At 40.8% G+C, this 25,748-nt stretch overlaps 1 protein-coding gene across 1 annotated transcript in view; it reads right to left on the reverse strand.

Moving 5' to 3' along the window:
- TMEM132C (transmembrane protein 132C) overlaps positions 1 to 25,748 on the reverse strand; it is a 221,652-nt gene that overhangs the window by 141,948 nt on the left and 53,956 nt on the right. The window contains exon 2 of the mRNA XM_056325440.1: positions 16,561 to 17,449. Coding sequence (XP_056181415.1) covers positions 16,561 to 17,449 — 889 coding nt within the window. The remainder of the gene's footprint in view (positions 1 to 16,560; positions 17,450 to 25,748) is intronic.

Below are 25,748 nucleotides of genomic sequence, written 5' to 3' on the forward strand. Positions count from 1 at the left end.
CTGGTACCACCAAGATGCAGACTGGCTAGCTGAACACTTGCCTTCTAATCTATTTACACTATAATCTCAGGGAAGACTGTTCCTTGGGAATGACGATGCCCTCTGCATGCAGGACAGCCAAGATGCTCAGCAGGCAGGATTCAAATATGAACACTGGCCCTGGAAAAAGTGAACATCAGCTTTTGTTAACTCTGTTAGATATGTCCTCTGCTTGTACATTCTTACTTGAAGGTCAACACTCAAAGTATTCTATACTTAAGCTATAATTAATATAATATATATAATAGTAAAAGGTATATATTTCATATACATTATATTTATATTGCATGCAGAATTATCTTAAAAGTACGCTTACTGGTCAGTCATATACTCTTTGGATCTAATGAATTTTCATTCAATAAACAAAACCAGAAACCCCCAAGAAAACCTCACGGATAAATGTGCCTGTTCACACGGCTTTCACTAGCTGAGTTCAGAATGACAAATGAAAGACTTCAGATCCATTTTTTGTTTTCAATAAAAATCTTGTTTAACAGTGTCATGAATATTCATGTTTTTGGCACAGCTCCAGATTAAGCAAGAAGAGCCAAATCAAACAAGAAAACAACAGTCCACTTGGCTCTACAAAAGGATGCATTGGATTTTGTATGCTAAAGCATGCACTTAAAAAAAAGGTACAAATCAAACTTTCCTGTGACTGTGCTCAAAGGGAAATAAATTCCCCTGACACCAAAACCACTCTCTTCGTATGCAAAAATAGTAATGCTGGGCAGCAGTTACTAACCGATCCAAAGTCCACTGGCATCAGTAACGTGCCACACACTTACATCCCAGGAGTGCAAAGGTCAAGGAGCTGCTAGCTCGCAGCTGCTGCTCGCGGTGGCAGTGGTGGCAGAGGTGACCCGCAGCAGCAGGGTCCTGGAGGCCCTTTGGCCAACACAGGTGTGTTGCCTCTGGCACTGCTACAGAGAGTGGTCTGAAAGGTGCTGCCCGCAGACACCCAACTCCCCCCCACCCCCTGGTGCAGAGGCGACGAGATTATAAACTGCACTTTCTTTGAGGCAAGCTAGCAGCTGTCTGGTGGCCTCACCCCGTCCTTGTATTTAGGTAGGTCAAGGACTGGATTTGCAACTAAACCTTGTGCAACAATAGCAGAGAAAAATTACACCTGGCACACTTTTTTTTTCCTCCCAGGTCTTTGTATCCTTGCATGGAAGAGTCACAACCCCTCTCAGACGGATCACCAGATCTGTTGTGAGTGGGTTAAGTGTTACAGTCCCAGTATGCTGATGGATGCAAGACATGGAAGAGTCAATCGAGTGACAAAAGACTGCAGTCTCATCTAGTAACTCTGGGGATGGCATCTTACTCCATGACCTACTGCTTTAACCATTCCATAGTACCACTTGCCCAGCGGAGAATACTTTTTCATACATTTACGTAATAAACATGTAACACTTCATTACAACAAAGGATAAGAGAGATAACTTGTCTAGAAGACTATTATTTTAGAGAAGTCAGTGTCATTCTCACCATTATTATTTTCCAGCCCAACCATGTGGAAACTTAATATACAAACACTGGAACTGCGATAACATTCTGTCCCCTCTCATCACATGCTGTAAAGATATTATTACTCCTGTATAAGACAGCCCAAGCAGTATCATATCAAATGCAAGTCTCACATTGTGTTTAATCAGACAAGAGAAACTGCAGATCGAGTCTCCATATTTCTCTCTCCAGTGAGAATGTAAGGAGTGGAAGATGCACATAAAGCAAAAAAAAACCTGAATAAATTGCTTAAAGAGAAAGACAAAGAAAACCAAACACAGTTGGGTGTTCACGAGAAGTAAATCTCAAGTTTAGTGCAACCAACACTTATTTACTTACATAAATGTACTTGTATCATAACATAAAGCTTAAATGATCCCATCAGGATCTGCACAAGAAGCATACTAAAAGTTTAACACAAGAATTAAGGTTCAACTTAGGAAAAGCTGGAAAGCATCATCCTGTGTCTCTAAACTATGGAAAAAAGCATACATTTTACAGCTGCTGCTTCCCAATCTCTGTTCCACATATCCACATCTGACAGCTACACTTCTGCAATGACATCGTACTTGTGCCTATAAGAAAATCTGCTCTAAATATATTTCACAGCAGGGCAGGGGTCCCAGCAAAGGTTGTTCAGGGACTTGTGGTAAGTCTCTCTCAAGCACTCACAAGAGATGGTCAAAGCTTTTGCCAGGTTTGAGAGCGGTCAAGAAGGCAGCAGCACACACTCTCTGCCAGGGCAGCAGCGCGGAGACGTCCTTCTGCACACATTTACCCACAGACCCAACGGAGGAAGAGGAGGACCTGTCTTTTGCCCAACCAGTAACTAACAGAGCAGTGTGGATGGACTGTGACAAGGAGGAAACAGGATACTGTAATGGAAAAATAAGGGGGTAACACTAAGACCGTGGAGTTTCATGGTGATGAAGAGGTGTGCCTGGAGCTCGATTCAGCTCAAGTTTTTAATCACCTACCCACACACTTGAGCTGGGCATCTCTAACCTACATGATATGGACATCTTAGTTCTGGATCGCCTCTTTCTAAAGCATTTGAAAAACAGCATGAAGGCACAGCACTCCATAATTCCTTCCCATATCTTTCAAAGGCTCTTTACTCAGATGAGCAATCTGTACCCACAGAACCTGCCCCAAAAGTGTTACAACTGTCCACATTAATCTGCCTTGATGATATAAGGATTTTCAGACTCAAACATTGCCAAGGCACTTCTTATCACAGGTGACAATTAAAGATGCTTAGATCAGGAAAAGAGGAAAAAAAGAAGAAAAAGAAAAAAGTCTGACTATTAATGACAATCAGCTTTACCTACCAGGTCAGGAATACTCATTTGGAATCTTACAAGAAAACACTCTTCTAAGGGTGTTTTAATCCTTAGGTAACATACTAGAAAGATGTAAGAAACACAAATGGCATGATTTAAAGATTCCCTACCAAAAATCAATCCAGATTCCAATCTTCCTCCAAAATACCTATCCAGAATGAATTCCCACACAAGGGGCTTTTCTGCTTTAAATGCTGAAGCTCTAAATTTGAACAAAGAATAGTTTGCCATTTTTCTTTTCAGATGACAGGAATATGCTCAGACTGAGTTAAAGTCAATTTGTGTTTCTTACTTTTCTTTCCTTTTTATATTTACGGAAAAGAGAAATAAAAGGTAAAAACAGTTATTCATTGAACAAACACTTGAGTAAATGTATATTTCAGAGTGGCAACTGTGATTTTTAATGTAACTGACTAATTTCATTCTGTTTGTAAAGATTCACTTACTACAATCCTCTGGCATTTTTTCCCCCTCTTCTTTAATGTTTCTGACTCTGAATAAATTGAGTATATGGCAAAAAGGCATATCATAGAGCCAATGTAACTAGCCCAGGGGGCCCCTTCAGCACCATTTAAACAGTTATCAAAGTAACATTCCTTATCCACTGAGACTTTTTTTGAGCAGAGGACTCGCAGATGTTCCCTTGCTCTTGCCATGAATCTGTTCGCTTGCTCATTGCCATCAATAAGTTTCCTCCTTGAATAGCTAGGACTTAAATAAAAAGACATAATAGAAATGAACAGCAGTGGGATATGTGGAGGCGGATATAATTATGCAACACAAGACAATCATTGCCTTTCTGAACAATCAGAACTTCCTAGAACAAGAAGTTCTTGCCCGTTTCCCATTCCCAGGAATCGCTCTTACATCCAGCCGCGATCTAGCCGTGACTCACTCTCATTTAGCGCTACGAGAACAAGAGAGTTGTTGTGGCTCTTTCTGTCGAGCCCTCTTACCTAATACGCCTACTGCACAGTGAGGCAAGGCATCCCCAAACTGACACCTTCTGGTATTAGTTTGACTAACACAGAAGAAGGGAGTACTATCGCCAAACCAGACTACTCAGTAATACTTAAAACACAGCTAATTATATGATTCTTTTACATTAAAGTAACTGTGTAGAAGTAGGAAAGTATCATCTAACGCATATCAAATGGGTAAGCAGTTAGATCCCTTTCAACAATATTCATTGCAGTACACAGCACATTCCCACCTGCAGGATTAAATGGCATTTCATAAAGCATGATCTTGATTTTTAAAGTTATTCCACATACTTACCTTTGGACACAGCACATACAGCTAAATGTACGAATAGCCTTTTTGCAGAACTGGGGCTTACAGCTTCAATCCTGCAAACACTTACATCCATGCACAGAATTTTTAATGTCATCACTCCCAATAGAATGGTCTATCAGACTAAATTGTGCTTGATTTTAGTGGAAGGTGGTGCAGAGTCATTCCCTCGTGGGAAATCCCTATAATAGTTAATAGAGATGAACCCAAGAGGGCTGTAAAGATGTTTAATGAGGTTCCATCTGAATCACTCTAAAAGCATACAGAATATAATACAGAACATGCAAGCCTCTTCTTATAGGTATGTTTTTATTATTTTTTTTTACTTTAAACTGCAAAGATAATTGCTACATTTATCAGATAATTGGGATAGGGAGCAGGGAGAGCCCTACAGAACACTTGCAGAGAGTTTTTCCAACAGCATTTTTCTTTTCAAGAAGAGCCAGACTGAGGTGGAGGTGGCAGAGGGGCTGTTGGGTGCTAGGGCTCAACGCAAATCACCTCCCCTGCTGTGAGGGAAGAACTGGTAACGCTTCCTTCTGCGTGCGCATCACTCCACACAGGCTCTGAGGAATGCAATCCGAAGGGAGCTGGTTAGCGGAGCCTCATGGAGGGGACTCAGGCTACCGCAGTTTTTCATACAGCTTTTCATGAGCCATTTGGTTTTTTTGAAGGCAACCAAAGAGAACCACTAACACAGGGAAAAACTGCTACTCCCATCATTCGAGTTCAGAAAAACGATAGGAGGGATTTTGAACAACTGCCAAAAGTTCATGGGATCAATTCAACTTCAAAACGGAGCTGTTTAAGAGCAAAAACAAAGTTAGCATGCCTCATCTGCTATTAGATCCCACTTCCCTTAAGCACTCACCGACAGTCAGGGACTGTTTCCACCCTGAAGTATTTGAAATCTAATTAAACATGGCTAGGAGTAAAACCAGAGTTGAAGTAGCTGACATAAAATTATGCATGTGTTGAAAGGCGAAACCAGTTATATACCAGGGCACTAGACTTTCAGCTGACTGCTCTCTATCCACTACAACCATGACATATTTGCACAGCTACAGCATCCATTAGGTGCACACAATGGATCAAAAGAACATGTTACAGTGGGCTTTATATCAGTGTTTACTTCAACTAAGAAATAAAACCAGCTGTTACCATAGCAATGGACAAAGCACCCAGCACCTGAGACACTGTGAAAATTAAAGAATGCAAACTACAGGTGACAGCACAGCCATGCTTTAGAAACGTGAAGAAAGATGAGGCATATTAATTTCTGAAAAAGTATTGAGGACTTCTTTAAAGACCTTTCAGAAAATATTAAAATTAACCAGCTGTCACTGCCTATAGCCAGCTGATAAAATCTTCGCTCAACTATGTCGATATTTCTGCCCAGTGTTAATCACAATAGCATTGCCTCAGACAGATAAGAGAAAAATTCTAAAGCAGTACCCTAGAGTTCTAGAAAATGGAGATTACACAGAGCCTTCATGCATTTCTGTCCAGGCCAGGTTGCTGCTTGCAATACTCTATCTAGGGCATTGAGCGCCTTGATTTAAGATACTAACACTTCACCACAAAAGTCACTGGGCAATTGCTTTGAAGCCTAATGTCACCTAACTCAGACCCTGGTGGACCTAAGCCACAAGGCTGCTGTTACTTCCCTTCAGAGACTCTGCTGTGAAGTTGAGCTTGTTACGTCTGGAATCACCACTTTCCCATCTCATCATGACCACAGCCATACCCACCACAAAGTCCAGTGTCAAGGGCCCAAGTAATCTACTTGAATGCTGCCGTGATGTTACCTGCAAGGTTGTACGACTCTCCTGACACTACAGCCAACCTGGGTATCACCACCTGCTCTCTGTTGTTGCATTTGCCCTGAGCCTCTCTGTTCAGACCAGCTCTGTCCTCTTCACAGTGTAGACAAATGAATCGAAACTTTAACGCCATCCTTTTATCATTTGCTGTCTCAGAAAACCATGTTACAATACCTGTAAGTGTATATTGTCCACCATCACCATGATCAACACAACAGCAGCTAACTACACACACACAAAAAAAAAGGTTTGGTCATTCCCTTCAACTGGAAAACTGCAATTGGGCTGCTAAGGAAGAGAAAAGCAGAAGCTGATGCTAAATTGGCCTCTCATGAACATTGCAAATCCAGAGGGATAAAAAGCAAACTAAAGCCTGTGAATATTCTCATTACTTTCAACAGGACTAATTTGAGTATGTTCCTAAGTGACAGGCTCCTATTGTGGGTTGGTGTTTCCTTTCCATAGGAAGAACTCTCTGTGCAATCAGGGCTTTTTCCAAGCTAGACATAACCTCAAGTAGAAAAATATTTTTGTTGCTACTGGTGGTATTTCTACAACTCGCTGCAACCAGGCACACCAAGTGACTCAGCGACTCCAGCAATTAGCATCAAGCACCTAATTTTTTAAAAGCTACAGCAAAGCTCAAGAGTGTTGAATAAGCAGCCATGCAATCCATTGGAAAATTTAGTTTCCTCAAAATAGGATCGACAAATGTCCGATATGCCAAACGAGGAACCAACCCCCTTAGGCTGGTCAGCAACATTTGTGCCTTAATGATCACCTGTAGGGCTGAACTGCCCCCCCCCCCCGGCCCCAGCACTCGTGGGGCAAGCGAAAGGTTAAGTATGACTTTATGGTCCAGTATGTCAGGCACACTTTTTGTCTGTGAAACCAGGTTGTGATTCATGATCCACAACTATTTCTGTGTTCTGTTTAATGACTAATCGGGGAGCGTGAGGAGTTGAGCTCTAGACTTTGGTGCGTAAGTACCACATAGACCCTTTTAATGAGCCTGTCTCTCCTGTACAAAGAGCTCAGCCTCACAGCACTTTGGAAATCAAGGCTTACATCTTACAGCCAGAGCTTGTAAGAAAAAGCAAATCTTTTTAAGCAGCCTGACAGCTGAGAATGCAGAGGGCTATGTCTGAAATGCTTCACCCCCATTTTTCTTTTTTTTTTTTCCCTTTTTTCCTAAGATAGGCGCTGTTTCTCAAGTCGTCTTTTCTCTAGTCTTGCTGATCTAAGCAGCAATATGAAAACCTAAAATGATGTTGCTGGAGATGATTAGGCTGTTAGTGCAAATTAACCCCCTGGCAGCTTTGCTAATAGAGACATTTTGTAACACACCAGGAACCAGACAAACAAACAAAAAAAAAAAGATGCTGAATTTCTTTTTATCCAGTCTCATGTAAACTATGAATTAATCAGCTTTTCCATGCATTCAAATTTTATAGAAATGCAGCTTTCTTCTCAAGAGAATATTAAACATAACAGCACATACCTCTCTGAAGAGGCAACACATACAAGGCACGGTGGGATTTCAGTGAAATACAAAGCACCCCAGTGGGCTCCCAAAGGAAACAGAGACAAAAATTGGAGTCAAACGCTCTATATGTTATAGGAAAGGTCAGTATTCTGTAGAAATTAACTCCTGGGTGCAGAGCAGCACTTCCCATCATCCCCATGCCTCCTGTGGAAGTTTTAACTGTGAAGTGCCATTAGAACATGTAAACAATTTAAGTTCTTTGTGTATGTGCTGCCATGAGTGAGGAGCAAGTCTGCCGAAACAGAAACTTCCAACCAGTCTGACATTTTCTGTTTTAAATAATAAGACCCACAAGCACCAATAAAATAATACAGATAAACACATCAGATTTTACAGTTCTGCTAGGCCAGGCACCAACTCTTGGATTACTCCCCATACTTCCACCCCACCCCAAGTCCCCCCCCACTGCAAGCCCTGAGCTATGACTTACTGGCATCCCTCTCCCACTATCATTCCAGCAAGTCCCTACTGCTTATACAGTTTTAACAGATGCAGTAGGTTTTAAAGCCTTCTCATACAATTTTTCTTTTTTGATTCAAACTTACAGGCTCCCATGCCTTCTTGCTTACAGTGGCCTTGGAACCCAACAGCTTGTCAGATAATCGCACTGAGGATTCCCAGGAGACACCCTGATGCATTAGGTCACAGCCTTTTTCAGACAGCTAGAAAACATTATCTTGGTTCAACTAAAATCCACTCCCAGTAGTATGAAATTTCCCTTCCTACTGCTGGTTTGGGACGACTGGGGTTTATATGGTATGATCTTTTAACGAGCCACCATTGTTTCTAATTAGGCAAGCAACCAAATATTTAATTAACTGTTGTAACTTGAGTCACACAAGTGGCTAATAGTCTAAACAGAAATTAAGTAGAGGTGCCTTATCTCATCTCTAAGCAGCACTGCACATGCACAGGCTTCTGCAAAGGTCAGGCAGAGCAGGAGCGAGCAGGGGACACACCGGAGCTCAGGGCACCGTCTCAACACAGAAGGACAAGAGCCAGAGGCACCAGTGCGTACTGCGCAACACGTGCTGCAGCGTTTGCCAGGAATGACTTCACTACTTTGCCGAGACTAACAGGGATGGGAAGGAAAACTACTTACAAGAGCGGATTTTAACAAGATACCTCAACACAAAGTTTCTGAAACACCAGTGTGCATGTGCATTTGCCAAAAGTTCACCAAAATCTTCAGCTCCAGCACTTGAAGCAAGATTGATAGCTAGCAATCCTCTGTCTGGCTGCTCATGCGATAATTTTGTTCTCTTCCATTGATGGTCAAACCCTACAATGACTCCCATCAATTCCTTCTACATTTCCGATCACACTCAGGCTGTTTTTAAACATTGAAGCCTGAAACACAGGTCCAAACTTGTCTTATACTTGGGTCATATAAAGTTATTCTATAAACTATGTGTATATAGTTCAGGTTTGTCTGCACTCAGCTGATTTGATTTCATGTCTTAGACTGCACCTAGAAAAACATGGTTGTTACCTGTCACAGAACCAGGGAGGCTGACAGTCGTACAGGCAGCCCTGAGCTTGGCTCAGAGAACCCAAACTTCAATTGGACATGCACTTTGGAAATCCCTGCTCACATGATAAAAAGAACATCCCTACAACTATTACACCACCAATGTAGTTAATTCTTGTAGACTTCAGCATGATTGGAATTCCACTGTAGGGGCAGCTGAGCAGGGTTTTGGGGGTAACTGTTTCAAAAGGGAAGCTGTAACTTTTGATTCTTGGTGCTGAGTACTCTGTGGACGTCACACCATTGAACTCTACCGCTCAGCTCCTGAACATAATGGGGGCTAAAGCTTCTTCCTGGTTCACTGGTTGCAAAGCTGTGCTCCAGCAACACTGTCATGGTCAATCAGCAAGTGACTTCCAAAGTAAGGAACACAGACTCAGCCTTCTAACAACAAATCCATAGTTTATCCTCAGTACTAACAAGTACATTGCATTGAAGTGTCAATAGAACCATTCAGAAAGTTTCTGAAGCACCACATTTTTTTAAAAAGAGGGTCAGGGAAGAGTGCCTCTCCTCCTATCTTGGTAGCTTCAATTTAGTTAATAATCAGTTCCCTTTAGAACTTTACCAAACCTGATTCACTGCTACTACAGGCACAAGTGAGCTCTTTACCTCTTCACTTGTTCTAGTGAGGAACAGCGTTTCTCACCCTCTGTTTAGAGGGCATCCTTACCGGCTTGGCATTTTTGAGAATGAGTCATTTGTTTGGAGGACCCAGCTGCCTCTGGTATGACACCGATGTCCATGGAAAGTGCCTGCGAAGGGCTAATGAAATTGAACTACCTGGAGTGTGACAGCATTCTCTCAAAATAGCAAAGACGTTCTCTTCTTTGAGGAAAAAAAAAAAGTATTTTTTACATCAGAAATGCTTTTTAAAGTTATACTGGAAAATATTTACCCTTTTACTGTTAGTCTGTCAAATTCTCTAGTAAATGACAATTAGGAGTTCTTCAACAGACTGTCTCCATTGCTTACTGAAGCAGAATATAAAAAATGATAGCACATGATTGCCTTGAATTTCTAACCACACATTTACTTTGGAGAAATCTTAACAAAGCACTTGCAAGGTGCTATTACACTTCGTTACTTGCAAAAACCATAATCCCCGCAGTGTAACAACTTATGTATTATTTACTGTCACTTGTACTACGTAATACACAGATGCCCTATGGGGCTCAAAGGCTCTCTGTACTGAGTGATGCACAGAGCGTGGCCCAGTCTCTTCCCTGAATTGTGTATAGTACAGACAAGCAATCTGAGAATGAAGATGTAAGCAGAGATGTGCCTAAAGTAACACAGTAAGTCCTGAACAGAAGTACAAAGAGTATCCAGGTCTCCTGACTTCCTAATTAGTGCACAATAAGGACTAGACCACCACCTTTCTTTCATTAACCTGCTTCACTCTAGACCCGTAGCTGAACTGTCATTAGTCATTCTGTAGAAGGAAAACCCCAAAAAATCAATAAGAATTAAAGCTTCACAAGGCTAAGCACTGGATAATGAAATACATAATATGCTTCGTCAATGAAATACATAAAACCCCTTCAAACCATAATTCACAGCTCTGAACACTTTTGCAAACCACTTCTGGCCTAGCACTGACTTTATGGGTCTTACCAAGACCATAAAATAACTGGGACCCCCCTCTGATGAGCTGGAAGACTGGGGATATGTTTCTCCAGTTTCTCTGAACCCTGATGAAAGGTTCACAAGCAAGCAAATTGCTTTTATTTCCAGTCCTGGCTTAGTAATTTACTTCACTGAAAAAGAAATACAAAGAAAAATGTGAAGAGAATACTCTTGGAAAGATCTTAGTCAGCAAGTTTGCATTTTATTTATTCAAGATGGAAACATGAATAGAGAAACTGTATCTAAGATGAGAACAAACTGTGGTTTGCTACCCAGAGTGCCCAAGATACATACTTTTCTTTATACAGTGTAGGAATTAGCTACTTACAGTTTTATCTGTGCCTCAGAATACAAGATATATGTCTAAAGAGAAGTTTTAAGGCCCTATAAATGTAAATCTAGCTTTCAGAAACTGTATCTGTGTTACTTTTTACAATCATGCAATAGGTAGAACTGTGGGTCTGAATTTTTGAAGACGAGACCATCTTTCCAACTAAAAAGTACCATGACATAATGAGACAACAGAAGCAAGTATGAGGGCTTCACAATCCTCTTGATTCAGGTTTCAATTGAAATGCTTTTGTGCAGTGGAATCACTTTTACATATTTAAGTAATGCAAAGCTGCATAGGAAATGAAAAATGTTTTGTTGCACTTCACATCTGGAGACACACATGTATGCCCAGAAGAACATCCCACCAAATTATTCTCTCTCTCTCCATTTCACTCTGAGCTGCATTAGTTTTAAAATATGAAGCAGTATAAAAAAATTAATTTCACAGTTGGAAATCAGCATTCCATTTACTGTGGAAAATAGGTACTTGGGATAATATGTCCCAAATTATGGGTTAACACAAAATGTAGAGTGAACTCAGCTCTGGTTTTGGTCTTTTATATTCTGGTTAACTTCAGCTTCAGTTAGTCATTACCGTGTCACTTGCATTTGCAGTGATGCTACCACATTAAAAACTGATAAGCCAACAATTAAGCATGGGTAAATTTCCAGGTACTAAAGATTATTTTATCATACGGTGAGATTCAAATCTCAGTATCTAAAATTCAACACTAATTGCTTGAAAATTTTATCACTTTTGTTTCTTTTATGTAAAGCAGGTATAACAGCTGAGGGCAGTGCTAAGCAGAGACAGCTCCTCTGAGTGGTTTACTCCCTAGGGAGGCTCAAATAGGTCTTCCGTGCAAAACAGGCAGAGTTAGTGCTGGAGATCCCAGTTTTTCATGGCCAGTTCCTCCAAAATGGCTATTTATAGCCAGATCACAAAATCCAGTCTTTAAAATACCAAGATTTATAAGCAGGCAGTGCATAGATGTTATGATCATAACTACTTTTTCTAGCTATGGCGATTCTGTAGTGCTACTCTGTGTTGCATCTTCCTCTAGGTTTTTAGCTGTTCTTAACATTACCTAACACAGCACTGCTGTCAATACTCATTAGGAACTGACATATAAAGCTGCCTCAGCTGATGGGTTTAATAGCTTTCCTCATTGCATTTATCCTTTATCCTTCTTCCAATCTGTAGATTTATTATTACTAGTAATTATCCATTCTCTTGGGCTGATTTGTTTGCTGGACAAAGGTAATGCAGTAACACTGTTTACAACCTACATCCCTTCAGGTGCAATGAACTGCACTGCAAAATCTGTATTAAGCCGCTGGGTGGGGTGGGGGGCGAGGGGTAAGTACAACCGTTTTTCACCTCTTTTCTCTAATCAGGACAGATAATAACTTCATCCCCTTTCTCTTTACTTATCCTGCTCAATAATTACTGTAAATTGGGTTATCCAATGGTTCAGCACCTTCTAGAGCGAGTTAGAGGTTAGCCGCTGCCCAGCAGAGTAACATAACACGCTTAGCACTCCTACACCTTTTGCTTTGGCCCTGCGCTATTCAGAGCTCTGCCAGATCAAATGTGGCATGTCACGCAATGAAAAACAGATGGAAGGATCCTTTAATGGTGTAGTAGCTGGAAAAGTATTTAGAGCTACAGAACAAACACAGCAATGCACACAGGCCAACCTTTCCAGTGCTGCCTAACTCATTCAGCTCACCAACTCCCCAGCATGACAAATAGAAATCAAGTGCCCAGCTCCCTACTTACTTTCACATATTTCAGCATACGCATGCAGCTACGCGTTACTTTCTGAAAGTTAACCTGACAAGAACAGCTTATTTTCAGTATAGTTATGATTTTCCCCCTTATTTGTAGCCTGCTGGGTGTGAGGGCGGTCCGTAAAAGCACTCAAGAACAGGGTCTTGCCTTAAGGATTTTGCTTTTTAATCCTTACAGACAACGCAGCGAAAATGACTCTGTTTAGAAACTCATGTGTACACAGCAATTGGTGAAGTGGCAATCGGTCATAGCAGCTCTGCTGAAGCCATTGGTGTTAATTCAAAACAGCCCTGGGAAGTACACAGAAGACCTAAATGGCCTTTATTTTAAATATTGGCAGGTTTTTGCTTTTCTGTCTTATACTGATGCTACTTTTCTTCTGTTTGTAGTTCACCCAACTGCTAGAGGCAACAGTAATTCTCCTTACTAAGCAGTCAGCAGTAAGTGTAATTAACGTCTCTTTTGGGGGCCCAGAAATCCTTCCCAATGGTAGGAATGCGGTGCAATATTTTCTTCCCCTGTCTCTATTTCTTACGCTCTTTTATCAAGATTTTCCTATTCATATAACTGTTGACAATATATGGCAAACGTGAAACCCCATCTTTTAGGAACAGGACTGAAACAGGCTTCCCACTCCTGAGAATGATGCTGACCAACTGTTCACATTTTCTACGTTGCATACAGAAAATGCCTGTGAAGACTTCCCAGAAGCAACACAGCAGGACAGGAACAGTGCTGGGAGCAGAGCCTATATCCTATAACCCAGCAGTATTGTTTCAACTGTTTTCACAATAGCCCTGTGCTGACTAGATGCAGGAAAGGGAAGATCTGCGTTTATTTAGACAGTGTTATAGTGTTAATGTACTACCACGCATAATCCGCTTCATTCCCTGCCATATTAGTCATTCTGTTTGACTTTACTGGTGTTCTTGGGCTGATAAATTTATAGATACAGTAATAGGATTCTGAAATAAGACACAATTTAAGAACACAGTTTCAATTGCAATGATTTGTGGTATGAGGTCATTCAGACCAGTCTACTTTCCTCTTGCCAAAGAAGATTTGTAGCTATTATTCCCGCCCCCTGCGCCCCGCCCCCCCCCCCCCCCCCCCCCCAAAAAAAAAAAAATAAAGCAATGATCACATGCCATTTGCTTCAGCAGTGGATGCTACAATACCTCAATGAATAATATACAAGAAGCAGAAAAAAACCAAACCCACTATGCCTGGGGATAATGCATGCTGTGTTTTTCTTTAGGATGATTAAATGTGAATGCATGTCATAGGATGCAGGGATTACTCTGCTGGGAACCCATGAGTATGAGAGCGTACAGCCCTCTATCTAACCAGGCAAATGGCCACGGAGAAGGTTAAAGGAGCCCCTAGGCAGACCCAGCATATGCGCTGGCTACTCCCTGGCTGCTGTATTCACTTGGCTTTTTTTCCTGTAAAATACAGACATTTCATAGATTCCTGGGTCAAGTTCCACACTCTTTCACACCTAGGAAGTTTCACTGAAGACAACAGCTTTCTACCACCGAATCAGGAAGCTTAATTTGGCTTTGCCAGCCTTCCACCAGCCCTCTGCCACTAAAACCACAAAAGAAACCTTTGCAGCCAACAGAATAAGCCACACAGTTCATGGCTCATGGGCTGGTCACACACAACTTCCATCAGCAGCTGCCCCTTCCTATTGCAATGTCAGGAATACAGTTAAAACTATTTCCTTTTCTTTTTACGTGGACTTAACCTCCTGTACACCTGAAGCAAAGCTTCCATCTGATGCCTTAACAACTGCACAGATCAGCATCTTTGGTAGCTACCAGAGACTCACATGCCTGCAAGACAAAGTGTTCAAAACCAAGACTGCTTTGGAATATCTCACATGGATCTTCTTGCTTGTGGAGGAAGCACACTGAACAGTGCTGACTTTCAGAACACGAGTCAGCCCTATACTACATCACAAGACAATGACTACCTGCACATATCCAGTAGAAGGAAAGAAAAAGACGTTTTCAAAAGAAGTCTTGGTGTCTTCAGCCTCTTGTGGTCTTGTGTCTACTTCAAAGTAATTTTAAGCAAAAATACAAATCCTCTTTTCATCAGAAGGGTGTTTCAGCAAGAGAACATGGCCTGAGCTCTGCATTTGTGATGACACAGAGCAACCAATATACCAACAAATGTCAGAGTACTCAACTTCAAATGAATCAGTCACCTGTTCTTAAAACCAAAGCCAATCCATTTTGTTCATAACAGCAAGTCACATAGGCAACTACTAACATCCCACATAATCACATCTATTGCATCGCTCAGCATGCAAACAGTATCTGATATGCCTAGGCAGTCAGATTCATTTCTGAGCAAGAGAAATACATCACCAGATTTCAACAAGCTTGTTCATCTTCAGCTCATTTTTTAAGAAAATAAAGACTGTGACACAGACCTTCAAAGGGTGATCCCCTCTCCCATCCACCCAGCAAACACCCAGTTCATTGCCTTTGGATTTCTTCTTTCACCACAGCTATGCTTGTTATGTGGAAAAGTATTCTGTTTCTACTACTTTGTGAAAAAGGATTTTCAATAAAAGATAAGCAACAACATCAGAAAAGACTTCTATAATGGAGGTTTCACTCAGTAAACAGGTGTCTGGGAGATTATCTCACCAATTTAACCAGAGCTGCAAACATCAGAACGATTCTAGGATGACTAAAATCCCCTCTTTTTAAAATAAAAGCCTTTTATCTGCCAAGCAACACTTCCCGTTCTAAAGGCTGTTCTACTCAGCAGTTGTCAACTATGTATTAATCCAATTCATATAAGACCTAGAAATAAATACTTTCATGTGCAGAATCTTTTGGGAAACTGATTCCCTGAGGCTTTAAAGAGCAATTGTTGCTTATCACCGTGGAAATTTCACTCGAATTTAAAGCCTGGTAACAAGGAAAAAAGATCCATCAAATATTTCAGTGATTAACAAGCTTCCCAGTCTTTGTCATCCTCAAAGGATTTTCATCTGATCGGTAGGGAAAATGCTAAAGAAGAAAATGAAAGGAAAGCAATCTGACCCAGTAAGGCAGTTCTTGTGTTCCCAGGTCCTCTATTCGCCACTCCTGTCCATAATAATAGCACTCATTTCTAACAGTCCGATACAATCAACAGCAATATCAAACACCTTGGGCCTTATTTTAAAGGGTATATGTGTTGGTAAAGACAAATGCTATTTAACTACCAGTAGATAGTTAAACCCCTCCCTAAAGAGCTCTCATAACAAAACCACCATGTGTGGGAGAGGCAAAGCACTGCCAGAGCACTTAGAAGAAAAGCAGGTAATTGAAGTTTTGCTACATTTAAACTCCATGCCTGTGCAATAAAAATGTGATTTTAAAAGCCCTGTAAAGCACAGAACTTTTCTGGTGCCTTACTGCCTGTCACTGCCCAGAAGTGGTCCCACTAAAGCAGTGAATAGCTGCGTTTTGTGTATTGTTGTGTAATGTGGGCATGTGATAAATGGCGTGGCATGGCATACATGTCAAAAGCCTCCTAGTGATGGAGGCTTTCAATCCTCTTCACAGCATTCAAGGAGGAAAATAATGCATTTCGGTGACTAGGAACAACCTTGGGTGTGGATTAACTTCCAGCTGGTTGAGATTCATCCTATGCCCCCAACATCTTTGTGTGCTAACACATTAGAAACATGCAGAAACAACTCACCATACCTGAGTATGAACTGATCCACAGTAGAATTGTTGGCAATTGTCACATAAACGTTTACAACCTCTCCTTGTTTGACAGGTTTTGAGGGCAACCAGACAACGATATTACTGTCCAGCCGTAGCTCTGTTAGCCGAGAAGTCTCCTGCCCTCGGTAGAGACTGACAGATCCAATCCTCTGTAAGTGGGACATGGTTTCATCCATGCCATCTTTTCCTGGCCGGATAGCATTTCCCTTCCTTACATCCTCAGCAGTACACTCTCCCTTCTCGTCTCCTGGTTGAATAGTATAGTAAAGCTCCACAGGGCTCCCTTCAAACTGATCCAGTGGCTTCTTACGGCCCGTGACAATTGCAGGGGGGTTAAACCAGCTTGGCAGGAGCTCCAGCTCTGCCACACACAACCCCAGATCCCCTTTGAGCCGGCAGCTGCCTCTGACTTCCCGCGTCTCTCTGAAGGCAAACACACGCAGGCAGGGCAGCCGCTCTGTGGTGCTATAGTCATCCCAGTCCCTGCCCACGATGTAGAACAGGACCTGGACTTTGGGCTTGCTCTGGTAAATTTTGTTGCTCATTATGTAGGCCTGAAGTTTCCAGTTGTAAGTAAACTTGTTGGCAGATCCAAAGAAGTTGGAAGTTAACATTAGGTCCTGGGGCACAACTTGTTCAACAGAAAAAGGTCCGTAGCTGGCGTTTAATATGGGCGGTCTCTTGGCTTTGTATGGGAAGAACGATTCCACCCTGGACTGCAAACTGGAATTTCTCATGAAGTCCTGGTTGGCTTCTTTGAGAAAGAAAGATGTCTCAGCACTGAAGATCCGATAGCTCACAGGTAGGTATGTTGGTAATGAAGAAAATCTCTGATTATTGTCCAACACCCCTCGACATTCTGTCACTAATAAAAGAAAAGTTGATGCGAGTTAGATCAAATCTGCTTATAGGTTCAAAGGAACATTTACTACAACTTTAGTGAAGCTACTTGCTAAGTTAGGGATAAGCATTATTTCATGCAAAAAATATTTACAGCATAGCTACATGTTTAGATGTAATTAATTATTTTTTTGCATTACATTTGCAAAAGGAAAAAAATATGCAGGCTTTAGTGCTACCCTGCATTTATCTATGATACACGTTTTGTTGCACAGGTGATATACAAAGGGTTGTCTGCAGCACGATTAGTTATCCATGCTCCTGGAGGGAGTAGGAGGAGGAAGGTTCACATCGCAGAAGCAATGCTTGTCCCAATAGCTATTTTAGATGGCTGAACTGTAAAGCAGCAGTGCTTTGCTAATATGCAACAAATCTATAAAATACTCACTGAATGCTTCAACTATCACCTGGATGAAAAATAAATACATTACTTGTCACTCCTATGCAAAGTCTCACCTCCCTAACAAAACTTCAAGCAAACTTGCATAAGTTTGCACACACCGGTTTGCTTAAGGACTGGCTACAAATCAAAGTCACAGCCTTCCAAAAGCAGTTCTCTAAGAACAGGGTGTCTTTTTAAACCACCCACATGCTCACCTTCCCCACTCTTTTTCTGGTCATGCCATTCCCTTGTAAACTTTCTGCCCACTTAGAAACTTCCCTCCTGTCTTTCCAACCTTTCTGTTCAGTTACAGCATGCGTAAGGCATTTGGTACATCAGCATGGTCCACTGAACCACAGTCCCCGAAGGACTGCTAATCACTACCCCTGCAGGAACACTGGCCAGGAGATCAAAGGTAGTTTCTGTTCTACAGCCAAAGACAGAAACTGCTTTTCTAAGGACTGACACACACCCCGTTTCACTCTCTTCATCCATCAAGAAACCTTGCTCTCGTGTTACTGATTCTAGCACCACAATCTGCACCTCTATAGTTTAACATTGCCAGTACCTCAGCTTTCTAAGTTATTTAAATGTAGATGCACATCACAGGCTAGAAATATTACAAGTACTAATATATTAAGATGCACACAGAAGGAAATTAGTACATACTTGCCTACTTTAAGTTTCAGCTGAATATCAGATCCCTTTTGACCTAAATTTTGTTTTTCTGTTATAAAGATTAACACCATGTATTGTCGAAAAGTAAAATTTATTACCTAAATTAGGGTCGATACCAATGAAGAACATGTTGATTATATAATACTACTCACAGCCCATCTTCCTAACTCCTACTGAAGATAATAACTACAGGTAGAGAAGGTAGATGAATGACAATGAATCTAGTGCTAGACTGCCTTTAATATTTAAAAATAGATCTTGCCCCCAGACATATGTCAGTTCCAATGCCCTTGGGGAATCCCATCACTATTTAAGGTTCTGTGTAAGTTCAGCTTTTTAAAGAAAACAAGCCACTGTAAGGGCAACGCATAATGCACAGATTCATCTGAAACTCAGGAACACCTGAAGATCTCTAAAAAACCCGACTGAGACAGGCTCTTTTATCAGCTTTCTCAAAGGTCTGCAGCTTGAGGATTTGTGCAAATAATAGATTCACTGCCCTTCTAGCATGTGTAGCTGCTAGTACACTAATTATGCAGTCAGATTTAATTAAATGTTTTCAAGTAATAAATAATCAATATCTGTCATTACACCAAATGACTACTGCCAACAGACAACTTCCCTACAAACCTTTGAGCGCATACATAACCAGTGTGCTGGCACTACCTGCTGCTGGGGAAGCAAATAGCTTTGGTAGGCAGGTGTTAAGCAATTAAGAAAAAAGGAAAGAAACAAACACGGAGGAAGGAGAAACCAGAGCTCTCAAAGGACAGCAGCAATACATTTGAAGTAAGAAATTAAGATGTGTTCACTCATGTTTAATTCATGCACCTCCACTTGATGGTAGAATTAGTTCTCATAAATGAGCAAATTGCCATGACTGGAGAGAAAAAAAAAAAAAAAAAAAAAAAAAAAAAGGTAAAAGGCCTGTAATGAAACGCCAACATGTAGTGAATTACCAGCACTACACTCTCTCTGTCAAGTAGATTAAAATACACATTTAAAATATAACATCCATTTAAGCACACAGTTACAATCCGGTAAACCTCCAATCCCTGGCATAAATTTTAATTCTGCTGGAAAGGAACCTACAAATGCCACCTCCTGAGCTGATTGATTTCCCCTTAGCTGAATCAAAATATTGATCGGTTAGGGTTACATCCCAAAGTGCTATGACACTTCAGTAAGGAATGCGAAGAAGATCCAATATGGATCATGGACCTTTAAAGAAAATAGCAAAGCCTACAAGTTTCTTCTGGCCTGGGAGCAGAACAGGACCTTGTTTACTGGCATAGCGGCAGCTTGGTGTCCCGTCACCCTTGGAATCCCGTCCCCTGCCCCGGCCAAGCCTGCCGCGATGTGGTCAGCCTCCTGCAGCCCTTTGGGAAGGGCAACCATCACTGTTCACACACAGATACCACCCATCTTTTAAAAACACCTGGTTTGCTACAGAAGGCAGCTTCCTACCGGTCAGTTTAGCTACTCAATCTGACTTGACAAACCATCAGAATTTCTTTATTAGGCATCCTCTTGTCTCAGGCCAAGGGCCTTGCAATATTAGAGGGCAGCAAGATCTAGCTGAGGAAAGCACATACCCTCTTCCGTGAATGTAAGCATTAACTGACTTAAGCTCACAGGTACCTTTTGCTGAAGTGTTTCCATAATTAGAGATATTCTAGATTTGGCACCATTGCTACTGAGGGAACACCTTTGCCTTCAATAGATCTGCAAAAAACAAATAAACTCAGCAGGCTGCAGAGACAAGGGGAGTCCTGTGATTTCAAAGGGCTGTTGATGAGGATCTGTGCTTGAAACTTAACAGCTGTTTTTCTGCAATTCCCAGGACTTTTGCTGGAGCACATTATACTCAGACAGACAGTGGTCTCATTTTTGCAGGCACTCCATTTATCCCAGATCAATCACATGGATGAGGTATGTAGGACTTGGCCTAATACTAAGAAGAGCCATGCAACTTTTGCTGTAATAAGCTGAAGGCAAACAGCAAAACCCATGTGGTCAGATTGACAGCAAAAAGAAGAAAAAGCTTCTCTTTTTTTATTGTAGTCTAAAGATTTCCACCCACTTTCATACCATAAATAACAGAGTGCTATATTTCTATAGTGATGGCTGTACTTAAATAAATTGTCTAAAGCACTTTAAGCCTTTTACTGATAAAACTGGTAGTTAAAATTGTCCATTTTGTTTTAGAATCCCAATCATGTGCATCAGCAACTACATGCCATCATTTAAGGGATCCGTCCTATACTCTTCATCTCTACCCAACCACATTAATGCCCTGCTATAATTACCAATGTTTCCAGAGAACTTTTTTGTGTGCTTGATCAGCTCAGCTACAAAGTTCTTTAATTATCTATTTAAGTAAGATGCCAAGGTTTTTCTGAGTTTCATATCACAAGTTATTATTTTACATAATCATTAAACATAAGATTATTTTGTCTACCTGAAGAACAGACTGCCTGTAAGGATGAGAGAAAAGAAAAAAAGGCAAAATCAGCCATGCCTATAAGTGTTTTAAGGTGGTCTGAAACAGATTTCTCCATTTTAAACTTTTTTCTGCTCAACCACTGAAACACATTTCGAAAGGTTCATGTTAAAGCAAGGTGTACATTTAAGCATTTTATCCCAATGACAGTGTCGGTTGTGGGAGCAGCATTTCACTGCCAGTTCAGCCTCCAACGTGGGCACAATTGTATCAGTAAAATGCAACTGGGTCTCTGTGACAAGAGTGCTATAGGCACATCTATACAAATATAACTTACATCATGGAAGAAGTAGAACTTCAAACAGTTTAGCTAAAGGGTATAAATATCCTGAGAAAACCTTGGATGCCTCCTCTAAGAGTCCTGATCCTTAAAGAAAGATGCTTGTTGGCCTTCCAATGGGTTCAAATAAGTGAAACTCCCATTTCATGATAGGGCTTTTGCAGACTGAAATGGAAATCAAGAATGTGGACAACGATGAGAAAGGAAATGCAGAAACACCATTTCCTGTACTGAAGACTACCTCTGATTACAGCAGGCCTGACTTCCAAGTGGGCAGTAAGTGCCTTACCCCTCCACATTATCAAAAAAAGAGTTACAACTTGTCCAGAAATAAGTCCAGCATGGAAAAGATTAAGAACCATTGAACAAAGCTAGTATTAGCCAAGAACAAAAGCTAAGGCTTACAAGTAATTACTTCTCCTTTGTAACAGCCTGGTGACTTTTTAATCCTTCTTCTGGCATCATATGCTTCTGCAGCACTTCATCTGAACCCAAACAAGCATCTGTTAAGCACATCATGAGCTCCAGTGTGACAGACCAGCTCAAATTCCTGTAACCTAGCAAGTTCATTTTGGGAGTTGGATATGAAATGGTGAATTCTGATCTGTATTATTATTTCCTGGATTCCAGTGCAGAGAAGAATTTTCTTTGGGGGGATTTCATATGGAGATGGAGCCCTGGGTGCTGGATTCACTGGAACAGTCATAAAAGCTTAATATTTTTTAAGCCATTCTTTTATGAGGTTGGTTTGAAACAACTTTCTTTTGGGCTGGGAATGAAGGGTTTAGATTGTGGGTGGGAGATTACTGGCCAATGGCCATGTATCTTCACTGACTGATGTTTGATGAGCCACTGAGCCTTCAAGGAAACCATCTGCCTGTCCCCGCAGCCAGAAGGCTCCCAGCCAGAGAAAGCCAGTGAGAAGCAGAAGACATCTACCCATGCAAAGGAGTGATGTGAGAAGCTTTCTCTGCACCTTGTATGGCCCTCACAAAAGCATATTTATAAGTATTCCTTCCAGGAAACAAACCGTATGAAAGCGGTACACAAACTGCTATCCCCCCGTGTTCTCCTGTTACCCTAGCACACCAGTACAGCTGAAGTTTCCACCAAGAATTCTGTAACTTTTAAGGGAGAATCTTCTCCTTCCTTTTATACAGCTTTACCCACTGCCTTGTTCCTCCAGTCCTAAACATAGCTATAGTTGAATGTTGTACCATACTGATTAATTTTTTCCCAAATTCCATGCCACTACAGTCCTAAGAAAAAAAACCCTAATGTTATTTACAGCACTTCCATCACCTAAAATCCTGCAAATCCAGTAAATATTATCCCCCCTCCTTACACGGACTCCCATTGCCACGCTGCAGAGACTAACTGTACTGTACGTGCATTATACAAACCAGCTCCTCACAAAGTCCCCACCCTTGAATTCTCTTCTGTGACTCCATCTTCCACTACAAACCTGTCCTGCTCTTGCACAGCAAATCACATATTCCAGCTCAGGAAATACAGAGCAGGGAAAGAATATAAGTAGAAAAGATGCACTTAAACCAGCGCAGATACTTCCTTCGACATGAAGTGTCAACTGCTATGTTTTCTGATTTGCTCTCCTGTAAATTTCTGTATCAGCACTGCATTTAATGACTTTGGAGCATACAAAATCTTTGTAGCAGGTATTTTGCTTAGAACTAGAGCTCAGCAAATACACCCACTTAGACCTCTGAATGACCATAGTTGTACTCTCATCTCCTCCTGTTTCTACATCTAGAAAACGGAGGTTTGCTGTTAGAAAGGTGGAGTGCAACGTAAAACCAAACAAGCTCAAATTCAGAATACGGAACATATTTTTAATTTTGAGGTTGAGTAACTATTGCAACAAAGGGAGCACTGGCTTGTCCATGTCTTCACATCAAGACTGGACTCCTTTCTGAAAGGTACTTTTATTCTCAGCACAAGTTGCTGTTGAGGTACAGGGACAACTGGAGTCTCATACTCCTTTCTGGCTTAAAATCTATAGATTTGTGCCCATTCAAAAAAAAAAAATGGAAAGCCTACATGACAGGGTAATTGCAGAAGCCACATTTTCTATTTTTCATGCTTGCCCATCAGATATGCTTCCTCATCCAGTCAGAGGACAGAGAGACTCTTTGACTAATTGCACATAGGCAATGTCAAGCATCAAATGCTTATGGTAAATGCTTGAAACCAATTTGTGAGGTTAAAAATAAACTGTGGAAACAAATCTGCCAAAAAAATCCATATCACAAACATTCAGGGGAAATTGCAGTCTATTCTCAAATATTCTGTGAGCACCCAATGAGGGCAATTTTGTCGAATAAATGATTGCTAACAAATTTATCTGCTCGGCTCTTTTTAGAATCCGGGTTTCATTAAACTGAGACCTGAAGCCCAAGGATAAGTTTGTAATTGCAGTGGTTTTTTTTATTCACCTGGGATGGTATATTCTTATTCACATAGATGGGAGCATATACCTTTGGTAACCAACCACACATATTTTAAGCCCAGATGTGGATGGAACCTTATTTAGCCTAGATCAGAGTTCAATTAAACCACATCACAAAGGTTGTCAGGAGACACTATAATCAGTTATTTTGAAAAAAATTCCTATTTTATTCCAGTAGGACAGATTAACTTATTTCATTCAGTATATTGTTAAAAACTGCAATATTCTATTAAATAGGCTTCTCTCATACTGAGAGTATAACCTTAATGAAATTAATCCTCTGTATATTACTGCAATCAAAATCTTCACTAAATCTTAACAGACATTTGTGGATTTTGCACAAAATTCAACACTTCCCCTCTCTTCTCCAGCAGAGGCAGAAGACAGTCATTTCAGAACTATCAGGAAAATTACAAAAGTACCTAAAACAGTGAATGAACAAAGGTACACCAGGAACTTCTACGTGTCTTTAAAACACCAAAACAAAGGGACAGTCACTGAAACTAAATGATGGGAATTCAAAGTGGATAAAAAAAATATTTCATACAGTGTAAGGTGAGATGATAGAGCTCACTGCCAGGGAAGAAGGCACAGAGGTCAAGAACTTAGCTAGACAAAGTGAAGATGTGAATGGTTGGAAAGATACACAGACCATATAGAGTAATGTCATTAACTACATGTAAAACTCCTTGTTTTAATATTTATCTATTAGAATCCAGGATTAGACTTCTGCATTATAAAGCATTATCCAACATCTGTCAGGTTGCTCCATTTTCCTCGGGATTACTGACAGTGACAGGCACATGCGTATAAATCACAAATAGCTGTTTTGTGATGCACAGCCTTTTCACAAACAGAAAAAGACTCTTTAAAGTCTAATTTGGAAGCACAAGGAAAACTTTCAAAACCTGCACATTAGAAATGCATTTCCAATCTTTTAATGACAGCCTGCAAGCTCCACTTTTTGATGGTCACAGCTCTATACGTGTCACCCTTTGACTGCAGAAATTCCAAAATATCCTTTTTATTGCAAACCTGTCTTCTCTATCACCCTCAATTCATATAACTGAGATGTGTTAGTCAAAGACTGTCTGACATTCAGGACTGAAATCTATAAACTGTTTTCTCAGACTGGTTGATGACCTTAAAAGTCTGTAAAACAACAGTGTATATGCAAAGGTCAGTGAAGATTTCAGAAATCACTCCCACTCCCAGTGCTGACATTACCGCTTGCCTGTACTGCGGAGGCCATCTGACATATTTAAGCTAGTTTACTGTTTAGAATCAAAGATAAATATCTGGACCTCAATTTCTGCTAACGAAAGCTTGTGTTACGAGATAAGGTTTGGAAAACCTCTATATAGACACCATTCAGGTACTCCGGCTTTCTTCCCCTTGCCAGAAGCTGCAAATGTCAGTGTCCTGTGAGGAACATACAGTAGGTAAAATGTCATATGATGGCCTTTCGTTCCAATGCCGTTTGCCTCATTGTGGTAAACTCCATGGATCTTGCATTCACTCATTGTGTCAGCACTAGAAGTCCACAGCAAATAACACTTAAGCTGATTTTCTCTGATAGCTGTAGAGAAGAGGAGAAGGATTTAGGACGTCAGAGTTTATTCCCAGCTCCATCAAAAACATATGGTAGCGACAGGAAAACTCCGCAACCCAGTTTCTCTAGCGATGAAATGAGAGAAGCTATCACTAAGTTTGGTTAACTTGTGATTAAAACACACATTGAGTTCATCAGACAAAGGCTAGGTAAAACACTGCTTGGGGTTGTTTTTTGTTTGCCTTTTTTTTTTTTTTCTGTATTGTCTTTAAAACAGGTAAAAATAAGCCAGTGGAAGTCACAAAGTGGGGAATCGGAACACAACATGGTCTGGATTTTCTAACTTAACCAATAACTTTTCAGAGATCTGGACTGTTAACCTCTCAAAAACGACACTTTGCC

The sequence above is a fragment of the Falco biarmicus genome, chromosome 1 (assembly GCF_023638135.1).
Source record: "Falco biarmicus isolate bFalBia1 chromosome 1, bFalBia1.pri, whole genome shotgun sequence".
NCBI classification, from domain to species: Eukaryota; Metazoa; Chordata; class Aves; order Falconiformes; family Falconidae; genus Falco; species Falco biarmicus.